Here is a 24246-nt window from a genome sequence, read left to right on the forward strand (position 1 = left end):
GTTTTTCCTATAAAGTATGCCCAGACACATTCCTAAAAGCGGTGGTTTATATAAGATACTGACTCTGGCTCACATCCAGTGCTGACCTCTGGTAAACTGCTGCAGCCAAGCTTAAACTGTAGCCCTGGCTGCACCTTTTTTTATTTTATTTTTTTAACACAACAAACCACGACTGTGCAGATTGTGCACAGGACTGCAGTAAGCAGAGAACAGATGGGAATGTCATGTATGTCAGCATCTTAATGCTGGAGAATCATTTGTTTTTCTAGGAATGCAAATACTCAAAAAACGATGATGCATAACCATAATAAATAGGAAGCAGTCTGTTAAATAACAGCAAATGTGAGCACAAATGTGTTCCACAATTTAAGACATTTAAATGTGCAGCACAGAAGAAATCGTAGAACGTAGCAAAGACATAAAAGAAAAAACTGTGATTTATGAAACCCTCTCGTCGCCTCTTGCTGAACACTCTTGCACAGACACACACAACCGATCTCTTCTCACCAGCACACATGCCTTCATTTACAAGTCTGCCAAGCATGAAATAAAGCTTTTCAATCCCTGACTGCTTGTTCACAATAACACAATCATGACGACAATCCATTTAACTGTCACTTTTCACTCTATGCCATGTCAAACGAGGCAAAAAAGTTTAAAAAAAACATGTTTCATTCGATGAAAATTGAGTTTTATGTCCAACTTTCTGTAACGGCACGATTACGACCGAAGGTATAACAAGTAAAGAAAAGATGACTGCAGTATTGTAAGAGAAACAATTTGGTTAAAGAAAAAAATTTTTTAAAGCACACTTGCATGGTCATAAGAAAACCACACACAGTTAAAGACCCACTTCGGAAAAAAAATTGTGTTTCTAGTGACTTTAACATATACCCATTTATTTATTTTTTACTATGAAGGAAACATATTAAGAGAATTAAGCCAAAAATTACATATCTGAGTGTTTCTTAATTCAAAATTTTTGTGAAACAGAAGTTGATGAAAAAAAAAGCATTTTAAAAAAGCTTGAAGTTGTGACGTAGATGTGACAATCGGCATGCTCCATGTCGCTTCCACTTGTAGACGACTAGATCCATGTACATCTTTGTTTTCCGAGCTGGGATCTGGCTTAAAACTGTACGGCTGGATGGCTCCAGTATTGCTCACCAATTTTGTTGAACAGGAAATGCCAGGTTGGGGTTGTGAGGGGCTGTAAGCTAGTGGGAGAGAGTGTAAACAATTGGATGATGGGAAGGAGGAGCGGATTACTTTATAACTCAAAGGTGAACTATTGCCGCTCTGCAGAAAATGTAATCTAAAAAACTGACCCAGGTTCTTTGATTTTGGCTAAAAACTGTATAATCATATTAAAAGACCACTGGGAACACTTTTACAAAACCATTTATCACAATTAATACCGTTTTTTTTTTTTATACCTGAACTGCACAGGCTGATATCGCACAATAAATTTGCGAATTATTGTGAACGCTTAATGAGGGGTCCCATGACGATTTTCAGCGTCATTTAGGAGTTTTTTCTAAGTTTCAACACAAACAAGATACAGGCTCACAGCTGATATAACTCTAGATTTTAGTTTGCTCAAGCTGAAGTCTCACATACAACTATATCCAACGGCCACCGCACGATAGGGAGATATCGGCAGGATCTTCAAGATTAGCAGCCAATGGCAGTCAGTCAGGCAGGGATGATGTCATTACAAAAATCGGTCACATCCGGATCACCAGCCAGCAGCAGCTCTGACTGGACAATGTGTAAATGTCTGCGGACAGTGGCCATGCATGTCATGTGCCTCAGGCTGCCAGCTGCCCGGTAGCCCGAGGCAATGTTCCCTGCGCGCCTGCACAATCGTCGATGATCGCAAATTCTCAGTGCCCAAGAAAATGAAATTAAAAAATTACAAAATAATTACATACACAATTATACCATCGACATCAAAAACAAAGTTATAAACTCAAATTTATTAGAGATGTGGCATCTACGAACAAACCACATGGATCATGAACATTTTTTATCCTCCCTCCCATGGATCACATGTTCACATATATGCTCAAACAAGCTCAGTCTTTTTTCAGATGCAAATATCACGCTGTGAGAGCAACAGAGTATACAGCCTTTTCACTGCTGTTGCTCTGCACTATTAAAAAACAAGAATCAAACACAGCAAGAGCGGCACAGATTCATGTGTAACTCCAGATGGATTGTGTCTTGAAAAGATCAGTTCACATTAAAGTACGTCAGAGGCGTGGAAACCCGTTTCCCTTTGGCCTCCTGACTTCAAGCTTGTGACACTTGCAGATTGCAGCATGACAGAACAGAATGTGTTTAGTGACTTATCGCACAAAATCGTTGACCTCAAAAGAAAAAATGATTTCAGTTTTATGTGTTGCAGATGTCTTTCTTTAAAAGCTTTCGCTTAGGTGGCAGAATTTGACCAATTTTGGTAGACACAAACATTGTAACCCCAACTTGTAATCCAGTATGAACTACAAGAACATAGCTCCATGGTCTGTGCACAGAGCTAGAACACATGGCCTCAGGTCACCGGGCCAATCCCGTTTATTCCAATCCTTTATACCACAGACTAGACTGTACGTGGCGCATCTGTGCTTCTTGGCAGGCCAATCCTTTGGCTTATAACCTCATAACCTCAAACCCTGTCCAATTACATGCTGCCTGTAGTGTAGTGGAACAGATCAGTCCTGGTACCATAGAACTCCAATTGCAATCGCTCTGGCTGTTGTTCAGGCTGTCTCAGCACAAATATGGTGCTTATAACAGATTGCTGTGGTATAATGCAGGGATTCAGAGCCTTGGTCATTCGACCCGCTCGCAATATTCAACATCATTTATATTGCACTTTATTACATGTTTGAGTGAGAGAATGTCGGCTTCAAAGTCTTTGGTTTGATAGTAAAAAATTTCAGTTTCAGTTTGAAAAATCTTATAAAACTCACTTTGGGTGCATTTACACTGCAGGTCTTGATGCCCAAATCCGATTTTCTGACTTTATCCGATTTTTTTTGACGACCCGCTTACATCATCTTTTAAAAGTGACCCGTATCCGATTTTTGCATTTACACAATACAATGCTGAAACTATCAAACGTAGACATTCTGAGGACTACGTAGCAGCATTTCAGCTTTCTGCGGACCTCCTTCTGACTTTTGTGAGATTGCAGTTGTCATGGAGGCAACGCAGAGACGGAAGGAGGCGTTGGCTTGGGCGCTCCACGATGAGGCAAGCGCACTAGAGGGGATGCATGGGAGAGGAAAAAGAAGGGCTGCTGAGAGAATATATTAAATAAACTGAAGGGTTAAACAACTACTAGGGTAAAATGTCAAATAATTTAGTTGAAAATAATTACTTAAAACTAACTTAACTTTTATTACATCTTTTAGAAAAAACATTGCAGAGGGACTGTATATCAATACAGATTATAGAGTTTCTCCTTTTTTAGTTTTTGGATGCTGATGTACCGCAGGATTTTTGTCAAGGATAATGTGCGCCTTGGCTCAAAAAAGGTTGAAAAACATTGATTTATGGGACTGAACTCGAACATATTTTGTACTTTTAATGTTAACAAAAAGGCATTGATTCATTGTTATAATTTAACTGATTCTTTATTTCATAAAATTGCTCAACTACTAAAGTATAAGTTTTAAAACCAAAGCAAGAAACTGAAAAACACCAAACCAATCCACACTGTCTTGATTTCTGTTTGGACTCGCTAATGCAACATTAGGCCTCATTCATGCATGTCAATTTGAGTGCAGGAATCCTGTGACATAAATTTCCCTAACCTACATCAGTCTGCCAGGCTCCACTGGGCTCTGTGGCTGACAATGTGCAGGACATTGATTTCTAACTACGTAGAACAAGCTTGAAAGAAAAACACGCTTACTCACAGGTATGCACAAGGGGTAATCTGTGGGGTCAAACTTTAACAGGCTTCTTAAAAGAAGGAGGAGGATATAGATTTTTTTTAAGGAAATTCAGGTTTTTCCACATTGTTACCACCAAAAACTTTAAAGAATGTGGACTGATAGACAAAAATCCACAATTTTCCTTTTGTCCTGTCTGGGCAATATCAATGGCCTTGTTTAGACTGCTATAGTAGGGCGGTACCACAAACAAGAGCAGAGGAAACGGTTTGTCACGTACGGACACAATCACAACTCTTATTATCTGTCTTTGTCAATATTCAGTCCATTTCTCAAAAGATACAAGTGTTTCTTGCCTTCACACCCATGAATTCAAAGATCTTTTTTTTCTCACACAAAGAGACACTCAGCAGCGCTGAGCTCCACTCTTTCCCACTTCTGTGACCTTCATCCGGGTCTGGCAGGGGGCCTAGGGACTGTGGTCAGCTCAACTTTCATCACGTTTCTTATATTGTTGTTGTTAAAGTGCGGCCTAAAGCAAAAATAACACTTTGCTCCCACCACAGCCCCCTCGACCTGGATGTAACCCCTAAGCACAACAAAGAAAGGGATGGGAAAAAACGCTTTGAATAAACGGCAGAGATGTAGGCAAATTCCAGGCTACAATGGAGAGCTGTTTGGTGAGTAATCTGTCAGAGGACGCTCGATTCATCCATCAGTTTTATTTGCAGGCCATTTGAGTTTCGCTTTTGATTAACTGGCAAATTTAGACATTTTTCCTAAAGACAAAGTTGCTTTACGTTAACTTTTTTTTCTGCCTAATTCTGTTCGTGTCAACTTGTTACAGTATCAGCTGAGCTCGCCGCTCAAATCTTGTTTCAACACGTTTTCACAAACGGCATACCCTCTCGACCAGGTGAAACGACTCTCACCAAAATGTTTCATGATTTACAACAGAAACCATGACATAAACCCTAACATAAAGCTCTGAAACTGCAGAATTATATATATATATATGCATCTAAATATATCCTGCTTATTAGCAGCTCTGTAAAAGAACAAGTCATGGTACAAGAAGCAGTCTGGCCCTGCAGATGGCTTCCAAACACAGAACTGTGTGAACTGAGCAGCTAAAGAAGCAGAGAAAACAGTCAGCAGCAGAGGGTTTGTGGGGTTCTGCACTGAGATTAGGAAGAGTTCCCTCAAAGTTTTAGTGAAATGTTGGGCGCACATTTGTCCGGTCAAGTTGTACAAAACCTGCAGGGATGATATGAAGGAATGTGTGTGTGCCTGTTTCATTTTTAATTAGTTCATGCCAAGTGTAAACCACAGAAGATCGCAAGAACGCCGCTACATCTGTTTTCATATTCCTTTCACACCTCACCGAGCTGGAAAAACAATTTCATCTCAAAGTTCAACTCACAAAAGTCTGTTTTTCTCATTTGATCTCCATTCTACCCCTTTGTTATACTGAAATACTTAAAGTCCCATTCCAATCATCTTTAGACCTATTGCAAAAGCATTCCCAGTGGTCTTTTCATTATGTTTATGCCATTTTTAGCTAAAATTTAAAAGAAAAACGAGAGTTTTCTAGGACACCGTTTCTGCAGAGCGGCTGGAGTTCATTAGAAATTCTGAGTGTTGGCCATAACTGTTGGCACGAGTAATACTGCCACCTACTTCCCATCATCCATCTGTTTACATTCTCTCCCGCCAGCTTACAGCCCCTCAAACCCCCAACCTATCATTACAATAAAAATGACAAGCAATATATTGGAGCTATATAGGCGTACGGTCCTGAGACAGATACCAGCTAGGCCGAAAAGAAGACATACATGGATCCATTTGTCTGCAAGTTGATGCTTCAGAATGAGGCGGAGCAGGGAGCTTGTGGCTGGCCGACTGTAGCAGCAACGTCACAGCAACAAGCTTTTTCCATCTGTACTTTTTTTTGTCTCCTCCTGATTCACAACAATTTGAATTAAGAAAAGCTCAAAAATGTTCATAAGCTTAACTTTCTTAAAAAATGTCCACCATCATCAGAAACATGCCACAGGAAGAGGAACAGGAAAAAACATTATTTTAATTGGAGTAGGTCTTTAAGAGTCCTCCACACCTCACTACTGGCAACTCGCTATATTACAGCCAAACCCTTTTTTACCGCAAAACACGAGCAAACAAATCTCCATCTTTACACATGCTAAACTCATTGAGGAGGCCAAAAAAATGGGAAATTACTGATTAATCTCTCCATATGTTTTCATCAAACTCAAACATTTCAAAACATGAAGCGCTTTACATAAAAGCAAATAAAATAGCCATAAAATATGAAAATTTGTTAAAACAGAAAACACAGGACAATCACACATAATTGGCACCCCTCCCTCACCGGATTCCTCCTTCCACCCACCCAGTTCCCCCAATATAACCCTGAACAACAATGAAGAACTGCAGCTTAAAGAAAAAGTCTGGCTTGGTACTGCTGTGAGGAAACGCTGTAATAGGGATCCATCAATTCCCAAGGCCCAGCCCACCCAACACAGCAGCTCAAGGCCCACTCTATGGCTATTGGACCACAGAGCGGGGCCACAGCCGGCATAATGAAAACGAGCACCATAGCAACAGCACCCCCTAGAGGTAGACCTGGTAGTACCCCAGAACAATGGATCCCCAAGAGGAAACACCAGTCACTCTTTGTATAGTAAAATCATGTTTTATTCAGGTGACTAGTTTTTCTTTTCTCTAAAGACTGCAACCTGCTTTCTGAGAAAAAACTAAAATTACTCTTTAACCGCAAAACTAGCTCATATGCAGCAGCGAGGCTTCTTTTTTTGTTTTGTTTTTTACTTTTATTAAATCCTTTGAGTGTTTTTCTACAGGTCTTGAGTAAAAGAACTTTAAAGTTGTGCTCTTATTATCTGAGACTGACTAAATACATGCTGCCGTCATAAAAATCAATAGCATGCAATTGCAACTTCCAGTTTTTTTTCCCCCACCTTTTTAAATCTTCATAAATTCACTTTCCACTGGCTGTGATGAAACTTTTCTCAACAGGATTCTAAGTTTGATAAATAACACAATTTCCTCCAACTGAATCAGAGCAGAACTTCTCCTCTACACCTGCATTTATTACTGACGTACACACAAACATTTAGGAATCTACAAGAAGAAGAAAAAACTTTAATTTCAGCAAAAAAAGATTTTTTCTAATGAACAAACTAGAGATTTCAGGCAACATTTGCCTTCTGTTTTTTATCATTTCCAACAGACTTTTGGGTCTTCTCTATGTTAAAGAATGAGGTCGGTGTTCTGACTTACTTGAAGCATTGGGCCTGCCGTTTACTCTTTAACCAGAAAACCTGTTTTTCAGAATTCCCGTGACATTCAATACCTAAAGATTTTGCGACTTCGAACTATTCCTTACTCTCAATTTTTCAAATGCGGTGACTAAATTAGTGCTGTGTTCTGGCTGCACAACATAAGCTGTGTCAAATGACCCACATACAGTAAAAGACTAAAATAAAGTCCATGAGAACATTTTCTTCATTATGTGTCATTAAAATGAGCTTACAGAGAAGGGTGTAAAAATTGCTTCTAAATCAGTTTCACTGCAATCATTGCAAAAATGAAACTATGACTAATGGTATTAACGAATGAATGACGAAGCACAATATCGTTGAAATGAAGTGTCATAGAATATTTTTTTCATTTTTTCTTTTCTTTGTTTTTTTCAATAGTTTGTTCAGATTAGGAATTAAAACGAGTGTATACATAAGAGGGAGTAGAGTTTATAATGATCTTCCCAATGACTTTTCCATCCTCCATCTATTCCCCAACCAAAATTATAGGTATTTCAAATGTTCTAACTACAGAGCTGAGCTCAACTTTGCAACACACACTACTAATAAAGCAACTCTACAGCTCCCAGATGAGAACAGCTGTAGTTTGATTTACATTTACATTTACAAAGCAGGGATTCATGGCAGTTATGCAGTTCTAGCGGCTGTTGCTTCCTCCAATGTAGAGGAGTCATCTGGCAGACAATGGAAAACTACTGAATTATACCCATGTTTTAACAAAAAATAAAAAAAGGAATAATAGTCTAATTAGAATTTTATTTATAAATGGAAAAACTCAGTTTCTAATGGTCAAAAAAACAAGTTTAATAGCCTATTTACTATTTGGTTAAACACCACCTAGCAAATCCTAGTCTATACAGATTAGCCTTTGTGTGCACAAATTAAGCTGAAAATTTTTGATTAGAATTTTTGGCCACAAAATCCTGATTAACAGTAAGAACCTAAAACACACATTTGTGCACACAAAATGCTAAATTGTGCTCACAAATTGCTAACTTGTGCACAGAGAAAGTAGGTAAATGGCTAGTTTGTGGACACAGAATACTAACTTGTGCACACAAAATACTAAGTTTTGTACAGAAAAAGCAAATCAAATGCTATTTTGTGACAACAGAACACTAATTTGTGTGCACAAAATACTAAATTACGGCTGCAAAAATCTCATTTGTGCACACAAAATACTAATCTGTGTACAGTAAAAGCAAATAAAAGTCAATTTTGTGGTCACAGAATTCTAATTTGTTTGCACAAATCACTAAATTGTGGCCACAAAATGCTCATTTGTGCACACAAACTAGTATTTTTGCAAAAAAAATCTTAATTGTGGGCACAAAATGCTAACTTGTGTGCACAAAATACTAAATTGTGCACAGAAAAAGCAACAAAAAAATGCAATTTTGTCATCACAAAACAATTTGTGCACACAAAATACAAATTTGTGACCACAAAAAATTAAGTTGAAGGAACAATTTATATTTTTTATGTCATGGTAAGGGCTCCATAGTCTTTTACAAAATGTTAAAAATATATACTTTAAATATTTAAAAAGTAGTTCAATGTAATATGATTCCATCAGGTTTTAAAACAAGAACATATTCCAAAATCCTGAGCGTGCACAAATAAACCCTAAACCACAAAACATGAAAACAGTCTCCAGGTAACTTAGATCATTGGCATTCGCCAACAATCTTATAAATCAAAAATATACCCAAGGAATTTCCACAAATCTGCAAATCTGAAGATTCTAGATGAACATAACGAATACCCTACCTGATAATCTAATAAGGATTTTCTCAGCCTGGGCCTGCTCCTAGTAGTGATTATTCAGCACCGCCATTATTAACTGGTAAGACCGGTAACACACCTGTTCGACGGAGCCTTAAGCCTTAGGTTTTACAGCCGCTTTAACTCTAACAGCTCTAGTACGACTGGGCAAAAAGCCATAACATACACTGGTCAGCGCCCTAAAGTCCACTTTAGTTGCAGGAGCCCAAAAGGGCTGCCAGATCCTCCTGTCCTCCCCAGCCGACTTGTTTGTGTGTGTGTGTGTGTGTGTGTGTGGGTGTGCGTGTGTGTGTGTGTGGGGGTGTGTGTGTGTGTGTGTGTGTAGAGTCCTCATATTAACCACCCTCCCCAAAACAAGATTATAGAGGCATGTGCTGCTTTGCATTTAACGGTTTCTCCCCTCCCTGTCACCCAGCCATATACTCACATGGGGAAAAAAACGTTAAGCTTTTTAAACATTTGTCGTTGGTGGATTTGGGAGGGAAATAGGCTTTAATAACGATTGGTTGTAATCTTCTCTCTAATGCTGCTGTCGGTGACTGCGCGTTTTGGCATCGAGCCATCTACAGCCTCTTTGGTCAAATCTTTTTACTGCAAGTACTCCGAACTTAAATTTGAAAAAAATATTACAACTACTTTTGCTTAGTCACTGCTCATTTTGTTTCAAGAGATCCTTAAGACAAGGGAGCCCCCGTTAAAGAGACAAATTAGAGAATACATTTGAACCAGTGCTTTCAAAAACTCTATTTCCATCATTTAGAATAATAGAAAAAAAATGTCTATAAACTTTTCCTGCATGTTTACATCAGTAAACATCAAGAATACGTACATACATAACAAGTTATTGCTATCATTTTTTTCTGTTGTGAGTATTAAGAAAATGCATGTGAGTTTTAAAAAAGTATTTTAATCTAAAGTCCCTTTAATAGACCAAAAAGAATGATGTGATTCTTTTTTTTTTTTTTACAAAACTAATATTTAAATAAATCCTTCTTTTTAATTTCATTGATTTTTTTTCCCACTTTACAGCTGGCATTTACCATTATCGTTTGTTGCATCCGCTGTCAGCTGACTTTTCTTGACCCGCAAAAATGGCATGTAGTGCAAGTAGAACAGCAAGCTCAAAGCAGCCATGTTCAGATCAAACTCCAACAACTCAGAGACTTCTCAAGTTGGGCTGAAAGCGCTGCATGTCCATATATATGCAGTCCAGGTCATCCATATCTTTCTGATCCTGCTGGAATAAATAACTCTGAAGGATCGTCACCTCTCTGAAAGTAAAACTCAGACAGAGTCGGGTGACATCTACAGGTATGTGTCAAGAGATAGTTCAGATCGATGGGGTGATATGCAAAAGAAACGAGTAATGTAACAATAATGTTATTAATAACCTAATAAGAATAAATAAATAAAGGTTAGCTCTGCTGTGCAGTGGTGTAGTAGTTAGCACGGGGTTATGCGCTGGTTCAAATCCTGGCTGGGTCCTTTTTACATGGAGATTTCATGTTCTCTGTGTGGGTTTTTTTCTGGACACCCTGGCTGCCAGTCACTGTCTACAAACAGGCTTCATAGGTTAATTGGTGAATCTAAAATTGTCTTTTAGTGGGAATGGGATTGTGTATACTTGTGTGTCTATGTGTGGCACAGCGATAAACTGGCAAACCATCCAGGGTGTACCCCCCCCTTTGCTCAACAGTGGCTGAGATAGGCTCCAGCAACCCCGTGACCTCAAAAGCGATTTAGCAGTTTTGCTAAATGGATGGATGGAAGTTGGACCTTGAAGACCAAAAAACAATAATGCAATTGTGTGTCTAAAGGTCACTTGACCCCTGCTGAAACAATCAAATCTGTCCAACACAAGAGACTCTCAGCTTCTGTCTGTTTGCTTAACTGCTGGACAGCACAAGTTAAAATAAAAAGGGACACACTGCTGTGCCAATACCAAACTTAGAGCGAAAAAGAACTTTGCTAATGGGTGTATTGACCAAAAGCAATGTGATCAAACACAAGGGTTTACTGTTATGTAAAACAGTGCCTCTGTGTTATTAGTTGTACTGTTTCCATGGCAAACAAAAACCTGAATGTGAGATGGACTATAGCCGTGACGAAGAGAACAAGTTCCTTTCAGGACATAGCATCCACTGGCGTCTCTGTGCACAAACGTATACAGTTCAGACTCATTGGGCAGCCAGCTGAACTGCATGAACACATCAATGAAGCAGAGAGGAGGACGCTTTGTACGGCTACAGGGAGGCCATTGAACAGCCTGCTGAGACCAAACTCGCCCTATTGTCCCACTAAACAGCAAAAGGCAGTCGATAAACTAAAGCAGACCAAATAACACTTCACAGGCAGACACAAAGAAAAGGAGGGTGGATGTTTCCGCAGGCCACTGCCTTTCTAACTGCCTCCAAACAAAAGCAGAGAGCAAATGAAAGAGGAAACGCAGAAAGGAAACGTGCCCAGGACCATGAGGTATCAACTGTTCTCTAGTGAACATTCGAGGCAGGCGAGACTTTATCTGACATTATTAGACAGTTGCAGAAAGAGGTGATAAAAAAAGGTCTGCTTTAGTTTAGTGTTTTCATGACAAACGTAAGGAAAGAAAGATAAACACAGACAACACACACAACGATAAAGAGGCCAAGAATGATGGTGTGTGTGTATTTTCTTCCCAAATTAAACAGAAAAAATAAACAAAAAAGAAAATAAAACAGGTATTAATCTTCCGTTCCTGAATATGACGCCAAATTCAGTTCCAGTGTGCCAAAATGTCCTTGGGCAAGGCACTGAACGTCACATACCTCCTTTGGGTTATAGATTGGTGCTAGTGTTAGTGTGTGAATGGGTGAATGGGAGTGTGACTGTAAAAAGTAACTGTGAGTATATCTGTCTGTGTGTGGCCCTGTGATGAAAAACCCCACCTTCGCCTACTACGGTAACTGTGATAGGCTCCAGCAACCCATGTAACCCTGCACAGAACACAGCAGAAATATAAGAAGGATGAATGCTTGCATGGGTAGACCCAACAGAGCTTCAAGCTTTACTGTGTTCCAACCAACTGCTGTTACTGGAAAGTTATTGAGTTGCGCAGATCAAACTCCCCTTTATAAGCCCCTCCCACTTCAGGCTTTATCTTTGCCATATATAATCCTATGAGTGAGACCAGAGATTATCTCTCCAGTTATATACAGTATGGGTAGGACACACATTATTTTACTATGATACAAGCAATGTCAACAGTGGCAATACAAAGTGATGTTTTACATGTTTTTGTACCTTGTTGTATGTATCTAGAAAGATCCATTGTCTGTCTAAAAAAAGATATTGTTATTCATAAGCTCAAGAAAGAACCAGCATGTATTTGAATTAACACAGCTGTTGTTGACACGATGCATTTCGTTTTACCCACAAATGCCCCACTGAGAGGCATCTGGAGACTGAGAGAGACATGGAAAATACTGTAAAAGAAACAGAAATGCACTGACAAAGTCTTTCTAATGTGTAGACTGGTACAGGAATATCAGCATGCTATCTATATCAGCTGAACATTTTATTTTAATAATACACAGGCTTTAAAGAAAGATAAAAACCATTGGTCTTATTGATCTTAAAAATCAATTATTTTGATTTTCTCTTCTAATTAAAAGTGTAAACTGCTTGCGTCAGTCTATTTTCATCTCCCTTTGGTTCACTGAAAGTCTGACGGCATTCTCAGAATTCCACAGTGAACCGGCTCCATCCTTTTTAGATGGATCAGCACCAACTGGTTTGTTTAGTACCAAAATTCAGGTGAACATCTAGATTAGGTCCAACGAGAAAAACTATCTGGGTAATTTATTTGTGCTGAGAGCTTTACTGCCTTCAGTGAAACTATGATACTAAGCAACTTAGTGATATTAAGTGTTTTGTTTGAAACTAAGAATAAAGAAATGTAGTTACTGTTTGAAGACATTGACTAATGCTACATTCCCACCAGCCTCTGCAACGTGCGTTCAAGCAGCCACTTCCAATGAAACATCTATGTAAATGTGCATTTCGGTCTTCTGCTTTTGAAACTCTTGCATTCACACATCGCTACGCAAGTTTCTAACAAGTTTTTCTTTATGGGCACTACGGACAAAAAGTGCGGTTGTTGAATGCTCATTGAACATTAGACTTAGTAGTGACTAATGGAGGGCGTCCCCTTTAATTCACGGAAGTGTCATGTAAGAAAACTGATCATGAAGGAAAAATTAGTAATTGGGGTGTTTGGGCAGACGGAATTATAAAACAGCAAGTCTTTCATAAATCAATATGGAGCTGTGAAATAAAAAGCCTGAAGCAAGATTTGCCCTGCTCTGACATTTTGCACCAAATCTTTCCCAAACCGTGAGTACACGTGGTAGTATCGGGTAGAGAAGTCCAGTGTGAACACCATATGCTAAAAGCCCGTTTACCAATCCGCGAACAGATCGTTCTTGAACGCGCATTACATGCCTGGCGTGTACATAGCATGAGGTACTAGACCCTACTAGCCATTTCAAAATGCTCCACCCCTAATATAACGTGTGTGTGTGTGCGCGTGGGTGTGTGCTGGTGTGTGTATATGTGTCGGTGTGTCTTGGGCCTCCAGGTTGCCAGCTTGCAAAAAGCAGAACAGTTCCTGTTTACAAAGCTCAGCAGAGCTGGATCCCACAGGGAACAACACAATGCACAAATATTTTGTTGGTCCATACAATATTGCTTTATAAAAAATGCAGAGTGTGTGTGTGTGTGTATGCCTCCATAGAAAGTTTGCAAATAGGCATTTATTTCTCCTCTAGAGTGAGTCTCTCTTCCACTCCCCCACTCCAACTATCTACCATTTGTCTGAACTGATCATCGCAAGAGCTGTCCTCCATAAACGCCGCTGTTGCCTTTAATACACACACAGCAGACAATGAAGCACAGACTCCAACCCATCTATCTGCATGCCAGGATCTGACTGCTGGATGCTATGTGTTTTTCTTGTTATTTCAGTCATGAAAACACAGGCCCAAAAGACTATCTCATGGAACATCTGTCTCTTATGCATGAATAGCCTCATGCATGTCTGCACAAATAGCCAGTGCGGGAAAATTTACAGGATCATTTCCACAAAGCAGTTGAGATTTTAAAGTCAAATCTAACCTGGCAATTTTCTTTTTCTTTTTTTTTATGTTAGGATGTGCTCAAAGACATTTGGTAATGCGAAAAAAATCTATCAAAATAGAAGAAAATACAAATAACGCTATTTGTTATCCATAGAAAAGTTCAATGTTTTAACTTTGAGGCCTCAGGACCAGCCAAAAACAGAGCTGAATTTAAACATGGACAAAAAAAAAACGATACAAAATGTGCTTAATGTTGGCTATTCAGTTTTATGGGTTTTTTTAACAGTAAACACACATAACAGAAGACACAACACACTAAAAGTGTAAATAACACAAAATTACATCAAGAACAATTCAGCATTGTTCTGACTGAGGGAAATAAATGCACATCCATTAAAAGTCCCCTATAAGTGATTCGCCGTATCCGTTACGTCACACACTGGCAAACTCAGTCCTCAGTAAAATATAATATAACAACAAAAATGGTGAGCAATATTTAAGGTATACAAGCCGTACATTTTGGAATCAGATAGCAGATTAGACAAGGAAAACGTAGACATACATGGATCTATTTGTCTGGAAGTGGATGCATCAGAATGGAATGGAGCAGGGAATTCGTGGCCTGCCAATTGTACAACTACAAGCTTTTTCAAACAGCATTTTTTTCATCTGTTCCTGATTCACAATGATTTGAATAAGGGCATACTCAGAAATGCAAATTTTAAGCTTCATTTTCTTTTTTATGTCCTCCATTGTGAATAAAATTAAGCAATATGATGTCGAAAACACCAAAAAGATGATTTTCATTGGAATTGGTTGTTAAAAAACTGTAAAAATATGTAGGCGGACTTTATAAAAAATGGGAAAATCCCAACATTTTGGTCACTCGTAATTGTATTATCCAGTTTAAGAAAAATCTGCAGTGAAAGACTGCTAAAAAATTAAAGACACTAGGGTCATCTACAATAATGTTCCTGTTGATAAAGATGTTTTTCTGTAGCCTCAAGGGGATGTCAAAGAAAAAGAGAAGGTTTTCTATTCAATAGCAGCTATAATTTGACCTGTGCACCAAAGAGAAACTTTTGGAATACTACAGAACCACAATTGAATGTCTAAGTTTTGCTCATTTAAACCATTTTAATTGTTTAAATGTCCCTACTGCACCTTCTAGTTTGAGCACAATAACTGCTGCTTTTCTAAAGTTATCTTGTTTGTATCAAAACAATTATTTTTTATTATTTTTTACAAATCCACATTACCAGATTGATTTTCTAAAGTTCATATCCAGAATCTAGGACTTGTGATGAAAATCTTAAGTATAAATGACAAATTACTTCAATGAGTTATTTAGGTTGACATCTAATGGAAAAAATTTAGTAGCAGCCCTCTTGACAGGCTATTTTATAGGCCCTCTTGTGGTTACAAGTATACATTCCACATAAAGACAACACCATTCAGGAGCAGGAAGGGCCACTTCTCCTCCTCGCGTGCATCAAATGCATCGCTTACTTAGCTTGAAGATCAAAAATAGGCACTTTTTTGTCTGGTATTAGTGAATTTATGGATTAAACATACTTTTGCATTGTAGATTCATCGATAAGAAATAGAGGACCACACCTGATTTTAACTACTAAGCTCAATCCCATTTATACAAACCATTTTAGCATTTTGTTATCAAGTCATACTTACAAGGGGACACCAACAGGATTTGAACGGACATGATTTTATCCCCCTTATGTGCTCAAACCAGTCCAGTGGTCCATGTCACCAGCGCTCCAGAAGAAGAAAGACGCCATTCACAAAACAAGATTCCACAGGAAGAAAGAGGCGTAACCTCCCATCTGAGGAAAAATACTTGAGTGCTTTGAGAGTCGCGGTCTTTCATCCTCCACATTTTCACCCTGTCACCTTAGCTACAAACAGGCCCTAATACACTGTCCACTATTGTTTTCTTCTTGTGCCATTTTCAGTGCGGTATGCACCCACACTTTTAGAGTCTTAGATGTCAGTTCCACTGAACAGACAAGGAACAGTGAGGACTGGACAAGCCCAGCAGCAATCATACAGCTGAAAATTAGTTGCAGGAGAAGGATGGAAACACCATTGTGAGTCCAAAAAACAAACACACACACACAAAAAAAAAAGCTTTCGGACTCCTCTGGTATTAATCACAACCTTATCCTGCAGAGGCACAACCAATAAAACCTGCTAAGGCAGCAGCAAAAATGACAAAACTACGGTCTTATGTTGGTTCTTGGATCAGTACAGTCAAGGAACAACCAGCGGATGCACGCAGACACCCCTTCCCCCCTGATTAGCTCCTCCTCTGTGGTGCTTGTCTGATTGGCTAATGCATATGGGAGAGGTGGCCTGTGATTGGGTGTGTGACAGAGTGGAACTTGGCCTTTCTGTGCAGGGGTGCTCTGCAGGGGCGTGAGGGACTGAGATCACAGACAGCGATCATGTGGAAACGGAGCTGATAGCAGGCTTTTATAGGGGCTGTGGCGAGGTAGTCGGCCAAAGGTTACTCCACACCTTTACCATATTACAATGCTGCTCTTAAAAGCACAATGGAATTACTCCTCTAATTTAAACTGAAGGAAAAGATGCTAAGTGGAAAAATGGCATGAAATCAGATGATAGTGTTTTTATTTAACAATTGGGACGTGATTGACAAAGGAAGGTGCTGTGAATAATCAAAAAGATACTATAACATGATTAGTGGTTTAAAAATTATAAGCAACAAAGAAAAATGAATAGATAAAAGAAACATAAACTATTCTAGCAACAATGCATCCACATCCTCAATATACACCACCCTGTATAACTAAATGTTTTTACTCCATTACTTTTAGATATGTTAGACAAACAAATAGATTTTTTTCCTTTCCAAACAGCCATCCTTTCTATTGATTTGTAGCAAATGTTTCTTTAGCCACAGGAAGTATCGCGTTTCAGAAATGCTGATATCCTGTGACGCAAGAATGCGAAATGTGCACTTTTAACAACAAGCACAGCCAGAGGTTTTCTGTGGCACAAAGGAATCTAGGAATGCACCCACAAGCACAAACACAGTATTACAAAAGACACACAGATACACACTCCTGTATCCACCGAAGAAAATGAAGTCAAGACAACATGACAAAGTATGCATACTCTGTAGACAAACAGAAAGACCGACACTGTATTTGTCTCTCAAATCTAATGATGGCTCAATTCTTTTGTGCTGTCTTGAAGGTTTCCTTCAAGTGAAGCTAAGTTAAACATTTTAAGCAAAAACCTCATTGTTTTGCAACAAATACATGTTGCAGACATTTCTAACTTACATTTGGACTCATTTTGCTCAAGTGTTGTTGAATTTGGGCTGAAATGAACCCAGCGTTCACATAAACATTACAATACTCAGTTAAATGTCACACAGAGGTTGCTTGAGTGCAACATGAGATTGCACACCTGAGGTGTTTCATAAGTCATCAGCTCTTCTTAGAGTTCTCCAACGGTTATAATACCTTAAAGAAAACTTTTGACAAATGCAACAACTGTTTCTTTGGTTCACACATAGTTTATAATTTGTTCTGAATTCCACTGACACAAGTTTCAGTGACTTTTCAGAGTAAATTGAGATCTTTCGCAAATATTTTAAAACAATTTGGAGTATTTCTGCAGAAACTATCTTTATTGTATCATCGGAAAGTGCTATCAGTAGCCCTAGCATTAAAACCGCACTTCTGGGTCATGTGGTAAGGACATAATAATGAAGCTTCCATGACTTATCTAGGGGTATGGGGTTTAAACTGTATTAAAAGGAGGTTCTAACAATTATAACCCAGCAAAGGACATCCATCCATGGATGGAAAGATAGTAAATATGTAAAAATGCTTCTATCCCGGGACAAATCTGACAGAAACCCAAATGCAGATGTATAAACCAACACCATACAGCGTTCTCCATCGTGGCCCCCTGCAGAGGAGTTTGAAAAAATCCAAATCCTGTGAAGTACGGAGAAAACTGCTCTTTCCACCACAAAAAGATCTATGCACACACATGAACACACACTAGTGCAAGACTGAAGGAGCATGTCTGGCAGTTGTCTGGCAGTTTACCCACAGTGCACATGGTTAACATTCAAAGCCCAGTTCAATAGGAACCACACAGTGATCTCAGTGTGGACAAAGACTAGAGAAGGGACTCAGAGCAGAAGGAAACTGAACAGAAACATATGGTGGAGAGAAAAGTGAGACGAAATGGGAGAAAAGGGGGATTTGACCCTTTTCCTCAATTTAATATTTTAAATCACAAATTTACAATTAAATGGAAAAGAACTTTCCCACCACAAAATGTGTGAGATTCCACGAGTGAGCCAACAATTAAAATGACCAAAAAATCACAAAATGTGATTGAGTTTCTGAATCCCAAAAACATTTTGACCCAAATAGATCTTATTTAATACACAACTTGTTAACACAGCTACTGATCAGAATCATCCTGCCTTAACATGCTACTGTTACAGATTATCTTGGACTCTAGATTGAAGCATATCTGGGAAGCAGTCCAGCTCTTTACTCTAAGCATGCTTAGTCTGTAAATCCATATGCAGGCTAAGACTGTTTTAGGGACACATGATTTAGCAGTTAAGTATCCTCCATAAAACATTGTTGCATTATTGTCACTTTTATAATATTACAATCTGTATAGGGCAGCATAAACGGATCAATCTTCCCTTTTTTTTAAAAAAGTTATTACTTCATGTATAAATAAAGCTGAACATCAAGGATTTTAAGTTGGATTGTAATGTATCCAAACAACAGGACATACCCAGCTAGGTCTGTCCTATCCACCTGGATGATTAAAAAAAACATGCAGCTCAAAAGTGAGAATATGGGTGGAGAAATAAATGTTTGATTCATTAAGTGATTAAAGAAAAGACAGAAACTATGCGTATCTATCTAACTTGCTCACTTAAAGAAAAGCAAATCTGTTTCATTCACTTGTTAAAGCAACACAGCAGCAAAAAAAATGCATAAAATCACTGGTCAGAGGAGCATCAACTCAGAAGAGAATTAATAAATGGCATGTTTACAGTTTCTCTAGAAGACTCAAGTGAATTCTCATCTCTTTTTAGCTGAATGTTTCAGACAATTAGACTGCCTCTGATTTATATAGTAGCTCAAGCCTCATTTTAGGAGAAACATTTCTAAAGACCGTAGTAGCTCTGGCTACATCTGCCAGAGCCATTCCTGCTCTGGCAGATGTAAGTTATAAGCCAAGCTGTCCATACAGACTGGTCTTCTATTTATCCCTGGATGACCTAGTTGGAATATGTCAGGTAAAAACTTGAAGCTGTACACCAGAGCAAGTGATGATGACACCTCGCTGTGATGTGGTCTTGCATTAATAAACGCATTTCCAGACAAAACTGGATTCCATGTTTGTTCATATCATGATAATACCAATGCAACTTTTCTTGCACAGATTGCCAAAAAAAAAGGTTTCATTTAAATAAACTACATTTCATCTTAGTTTAAATTAGCTTACAATTATTTGCCAAGGAATGAGAATTTATTTTGCATAATCAATGTGCCCCAATAAGAGCGATCTAGCTGTCCTGTTTATACCCAAAAACAAGTCACCCAGAAGAGAGCAGCATGGTGTATTTATAGTATGTTTGTCCTGGGGGTATTATAGGATGCGACCCACAAGGTCATGGTTACTAGCTGATGCCACAGATGAGCTTGAGTCTAATGGGATTCGATGTAGTACAGCTTTGATGGAACATTTTCGTTCAAAAGTGCCCATGGTGCGTGGTGTTCTTGATGTTTCAGCGACACTCTGGTCTTACAGTCAGACAACAGGAAGAAGAAAAAGGTTAAATCAACCGCATTTCAAGCTTAAAACCCAAAGTTCAGAGAATTCCCCGACTCGCCTGCACATCTGGGGTCAATAACAATAAATCTTCAAGACAGGAAAATAGATTTAGACACAGAAAGTAGGTGTATGGGTATGGCTGCATTTGCATCCTGTGTTAAAGAATTTTCAGTTGAGTTTTCTAGAAGTTCAGCACAAATCTTTGACCTACCTGATGTTTGACCGGGGCCGTCCAGTTTGGATTCACACTTTGGAAGAGAGCAATCTAAAGGGAAGCACAGAGATCCACATTGAGAGACAGAATATTTTTAAGAAGGCAATACAGATTGAAATAACTTCCCTGGGGCCTACTGGAACCGCAGCATGGCCTACAATATTTTAGTGTCAAAGAGGGAAACGCTGGAGCTGCGGAGTACAAATGACAGAGTACGGCACTGTGGAGCAGCCATTTGATCCGGATATCTGTTTCCTCCCTGTGATTAAACATGCAGACTCCATACATGTGTACTCAAAGTGTGTGCGCACGTGTCTATAAACAAGTAAAAGATGTGCCAACAACATATTCAACACCCTTAACAATGACTCATCTTTGTCCAGTAAAGACGGTGTGTTATTACGCTGTCATAAACACACACTCGTAAAGCACTCTGCACTCTCAGCAACAAACCGGTAACCAAACGGATCGCCTTAAGATACCAACAGCAGTTGATGTCAACAGCTGCGTTACACAATGAGCCACTGCTGCATTTGGTTGTGTGCGACATCAGAACTGAAAAAAGCCTAAAACTGCGGTCGCCTCATCGGTTTTGGTACCAGAATCAATTAAGTTTAGGATTCTAAAACAGACAAAACCTAAAAATAATCAAAGATGTCAGTTTTATGACAGCAGGATGAGTAAGTAGTCGACAACATCGCATGATGCAAGAACGTTTCCATGCCAGCGGTAATGATACAAAATATTTGTAAAATATTGGGTCAAAATAACAAAAATATGATGATTCAGAAACTCTTAAATTCTCTTGAAGAAAGTCTTTTAGGGTCAATCACTGAAAAAAACCATCACAGCCCAAGACGGTTGAGATGACAGGAGGGGAATGAGGGACAGGGGCAGCTTAGGCCCTCACTCTGACTTGTCCTGGCTGCCGTTCCAAAAAGAACAGCCTGGCATATGCTGTTGCCTAGCAAGGATTACAGTAAGCACCTGCTCACATACTGCATGCCTCCTTTTTTTTCAGTGTGGATGAAGGGTTTGGTCCAACAGAAAGTTCTTAAAGGGTTTGCAAGGTTTCAGCTGGGAAAGTACAAAGGGATGAAGGCATCCAGAGAGAATGAAAAAGGGAAGTATTGTGGTGGAAGGAAATGAGAGAATTTGTTCACTTGTGTCCAGGATTTGAATCAATTTACTGGGTATGTAGGCAAAAAGAAAAAACTATCACTTTAAAACACCTCCTCACATTCAGAGGATTGTTCTGAACGCAGAAGAAATGTAGCGTTATTAAGTCCAAATGATGATGACACTTATTTTGAATAGATACTTTAAAAGGAAAGCAAGGAAACAAGAAATATCACAAGCCTTAAAAATTCTGAAGCTACGTTCACACCGCCTTAGACAACGTGCGCTTAAGCGACCACTTTTAGCTAAAGGTCTATGTAAAAAACGCGTTTCAGGCTTCCGCGTTCAAAATTCTCACGTTCCCACCGAGCTACTCAAGTTTCCACAAAAGTTTCAGGGCTCTATGTACAATGTGCGCATCGATTAAATGAGTGTTAAAAGTTAAACAAGTTAAGTTAAATCATGAAGGATGTCCCGTGAATTCATGATCAAATTAATAATTGTGGTGGCACAAAATCTTTCTTATAGCGGAACAGAGCTGTGAAACCGCTCTATGTACCGCTTTAAAATGTCGCACCAAGCCTCTTCCAACTGTAGTCGGTGGACATGCGCTAGTAAACTGTGGAAATAAAATAGAAGAAACCTCTCTTTCCCTGCTTGACGCAAATTTGTCACATATAAACGCTCATTTGGTTCCACTTAAATCTTATTTCCCAACACATTTAAATGTATTCCCACACCATGTTTGTACAAGTTCAAAAGTTAGGTAACATAGGATAAAAAAACAGCTGTTAAAAATAGATCATCGTTTTTGTTTCATATCTATACTTCCTACAGTCCTAAAATGTTTCCTTAATTGGATTTTTTACAGTAATAGTAATAAGCTATATTTGTATAGCACCTTTCAAAATAAAAATCACAAAGTGCTTCACAGTAAAAAAAACAGTAAAACACGGTTGAACATAGTAAAACACAGAATATAAAAAGAATTATAAAAATGCAATTTTAAAAAGATATGTTTAGTATGTGTATTTAATCAGCAAATAAAATGGTTTTAGCCTTAAATGGTAAATAAATGCAGTAAAAAGTGAGCTGCAACAACAAAACTGGCACAATATCAACTATAGCACCAGTTTACTAGATGCTTCTGCAACTTAAAACGCTCTAAAGTTAGATGCCAAGTGCTACCCTTGGCCTATTTTATCTGAAGCCAGCAAGATCGCGGCTGAAAGGAGGAGCACGATCCGGGCCCCGCGCAACAGAGTCTGCCCGTGTCCTTAAAGCAAGGGGGGAAGGATGCAGTGTGGCTCCGTTTGGGAGAGAAAAGAGGAGGACTGCACGCTTTCTTGCGGGGCAGACTGAACGCAGCTGTTGACAGAGGAGGAGAACGAGCACACAAGCTCACACATGCATGCTAATGCATCCAGCACAAGCTATGCTTTGATTTCACCAAAGCGGTACTCCCAAACGCAGGTTATGTGAGTTACCACGGTGAGTTTGAGGCTAGGGAAGCGGATAGCCTCAGCTTTCGATTCCAAAAATGGAAGTATGTTTTCCGGGTAAAGTACAGACCAAAAGTTTGGACACACTTTCTCATTCAAATGAATGGGAAGGGGTGTCCAAACTTTTGGTCTGTACTGTATGTCAAGTTGCCATAGCAACTCATGCTCTGAACATAACCTGGTGTGGAGTAGGTTTAGTTGAAGGTTAGTTTGTTTCAGAGAGGTTAAGGAGCATGGCGTGTCCATTTGAAGATGATTTAGTGGATGAAGAAGCTCAGATAATACTTTTTCCACCGTATGAAGATGATAAGACCACGTATCGACAAACCTTTTTACATTAATCTAACTTAATCATTTGCTTCAGTTAAGAAAAATCATATTTTTGAGTTCAGTCAAATTTAAAAATAAGACGTACTTATCAGACAGTTATTTTATTTTCAGTCAAATTAATTCAATTAATCAATTGTAACTTTGGTGCTGCTGTTAGATTGGCAGGAAGGCAAGGAATTGTGGGATACCATTCCCTTTGCCTGTCAGGACTGATTTGTGTTTATGTGTAGGCTTTTGACCAAATGTGTTTTGTTGTCTAGCTATTTAACTGTATCAATCAAATCAATGTAACAATCTTAGCACTGTCTCCAGTATTATTTTTTCATCATTATTATTACTTTATATGCAGGACCAATTAAATGTTGGATTTTCTTCAATTTCTCTAAAATAAGATACCCAAAAGTCAAAGAAAAGAAAAAACTGTGGGACAAAAGTCAAAAGGATAACAACGTTTTGTGGAAGGTTTTGATTACATCACCTCCAGATGTTTCCTTGATCTGAGCCGAGGGGAAACGGCACAGATAAGGGAGGGACATCAGCTGTTGGAGCACAAGTACAAACCAGTGGGATTGGCAGGGAAGGACCTCGTTTTATGAATGAAAACAGTTTTATATGACAGACAATAGTGCTACTCTACTTTGCTGCTTCACTCTTTAGTCGTTGAAATTGTAGATTATGTTCTGGCTCATCCTGATGACATAATTCCATGAAAAAGCCTTGCACAATAGGACACATTTATTTTCTTATGACATTTACGCTTTATTCTGTCAGTCATATTGAATAACGGTTTATTGGACGTTGTGTTTACGGAACGTAGTTGACAGAAAAAGCCCTTTACTAAAGCTGGACTCAAGCGCAGGATGCTAGATACCACATTACAGGGTCATTGTGGGGGATATATGAAAAGTCAGAGCTAAGGCATAACGATGGAAGGCTCATCAGATGGGGGGATTTGAAGGAGAGTGTGCCTATTTTTATGACCTGAAATCCTCCCATGTCTCCATCCCTCCTTCATGCAACCACCCCCATCTTCCTTGCTTTTCAGACCTTAGGCAA

At 38.9% G+C, this 24246-nt stretch overlaps 2 protein-coding genes across 5 annotated transcripts in view; one reads left to right on the forward strand and one right to left on the reverse strand.

The window, feature by feature from the left end:
* Window positions 1-24246, reverse strand: part of triob (trio Rho guanine nucleotide exchange factor b) — a 103581-nt gene that overhangs the window by 68526 nt on the left and 10809 nt on the right. For all 3 annotated transcript variants that reach the window (XR_013648325.1, XM_023964294.2, XM_023964295.2), the window contains exon 2: window positions 20237-20290. Coding sequence is in view for 2 of the 3 variants with exons in the window: in XM_023964294.2 (XP_023820062.1) it covers window positions 20237-20290 (54 nt within the window). In the remaining variant the exon portion in view is untranslated. The remainder of the gene's footprint in view (window positions 1-20236; window positions 20291-24246) is intronic.
* The window catches only part of cobl (cordon-bleu WH2 repeat protein), a 72774-nt gene continuing 69606 nt past the window's right edge, over window positions 21079-24246 (forward strand). Inside the window, exon 1 of one of the 2 annotated variants that reach the window (XM_078933347.1) lies at window positions 21079-21218. The gene's annotated coding sequence lies outside the window, so the exon portion shown is untranslated. The remainder of the gene's footprint in view (window positions 21219-24246) is intronic. The other variant, XM_078933348.1, reaches the window with a different exon arrangement.

This window comes from Oryzias latipes, chromosome 16 (genome assembly GCF_053564925.1).
Source record: "Oryzias latipes strain Hd-rR chromosome 16, Olatipes_Hd-rR_3.1".
Lineage (NCBI taxonomy): Eukaryota > Metazoa > Chordata > Actinopteri > Beloniformes > Adrianichthyidae > Oryzias > Oryzias latipes.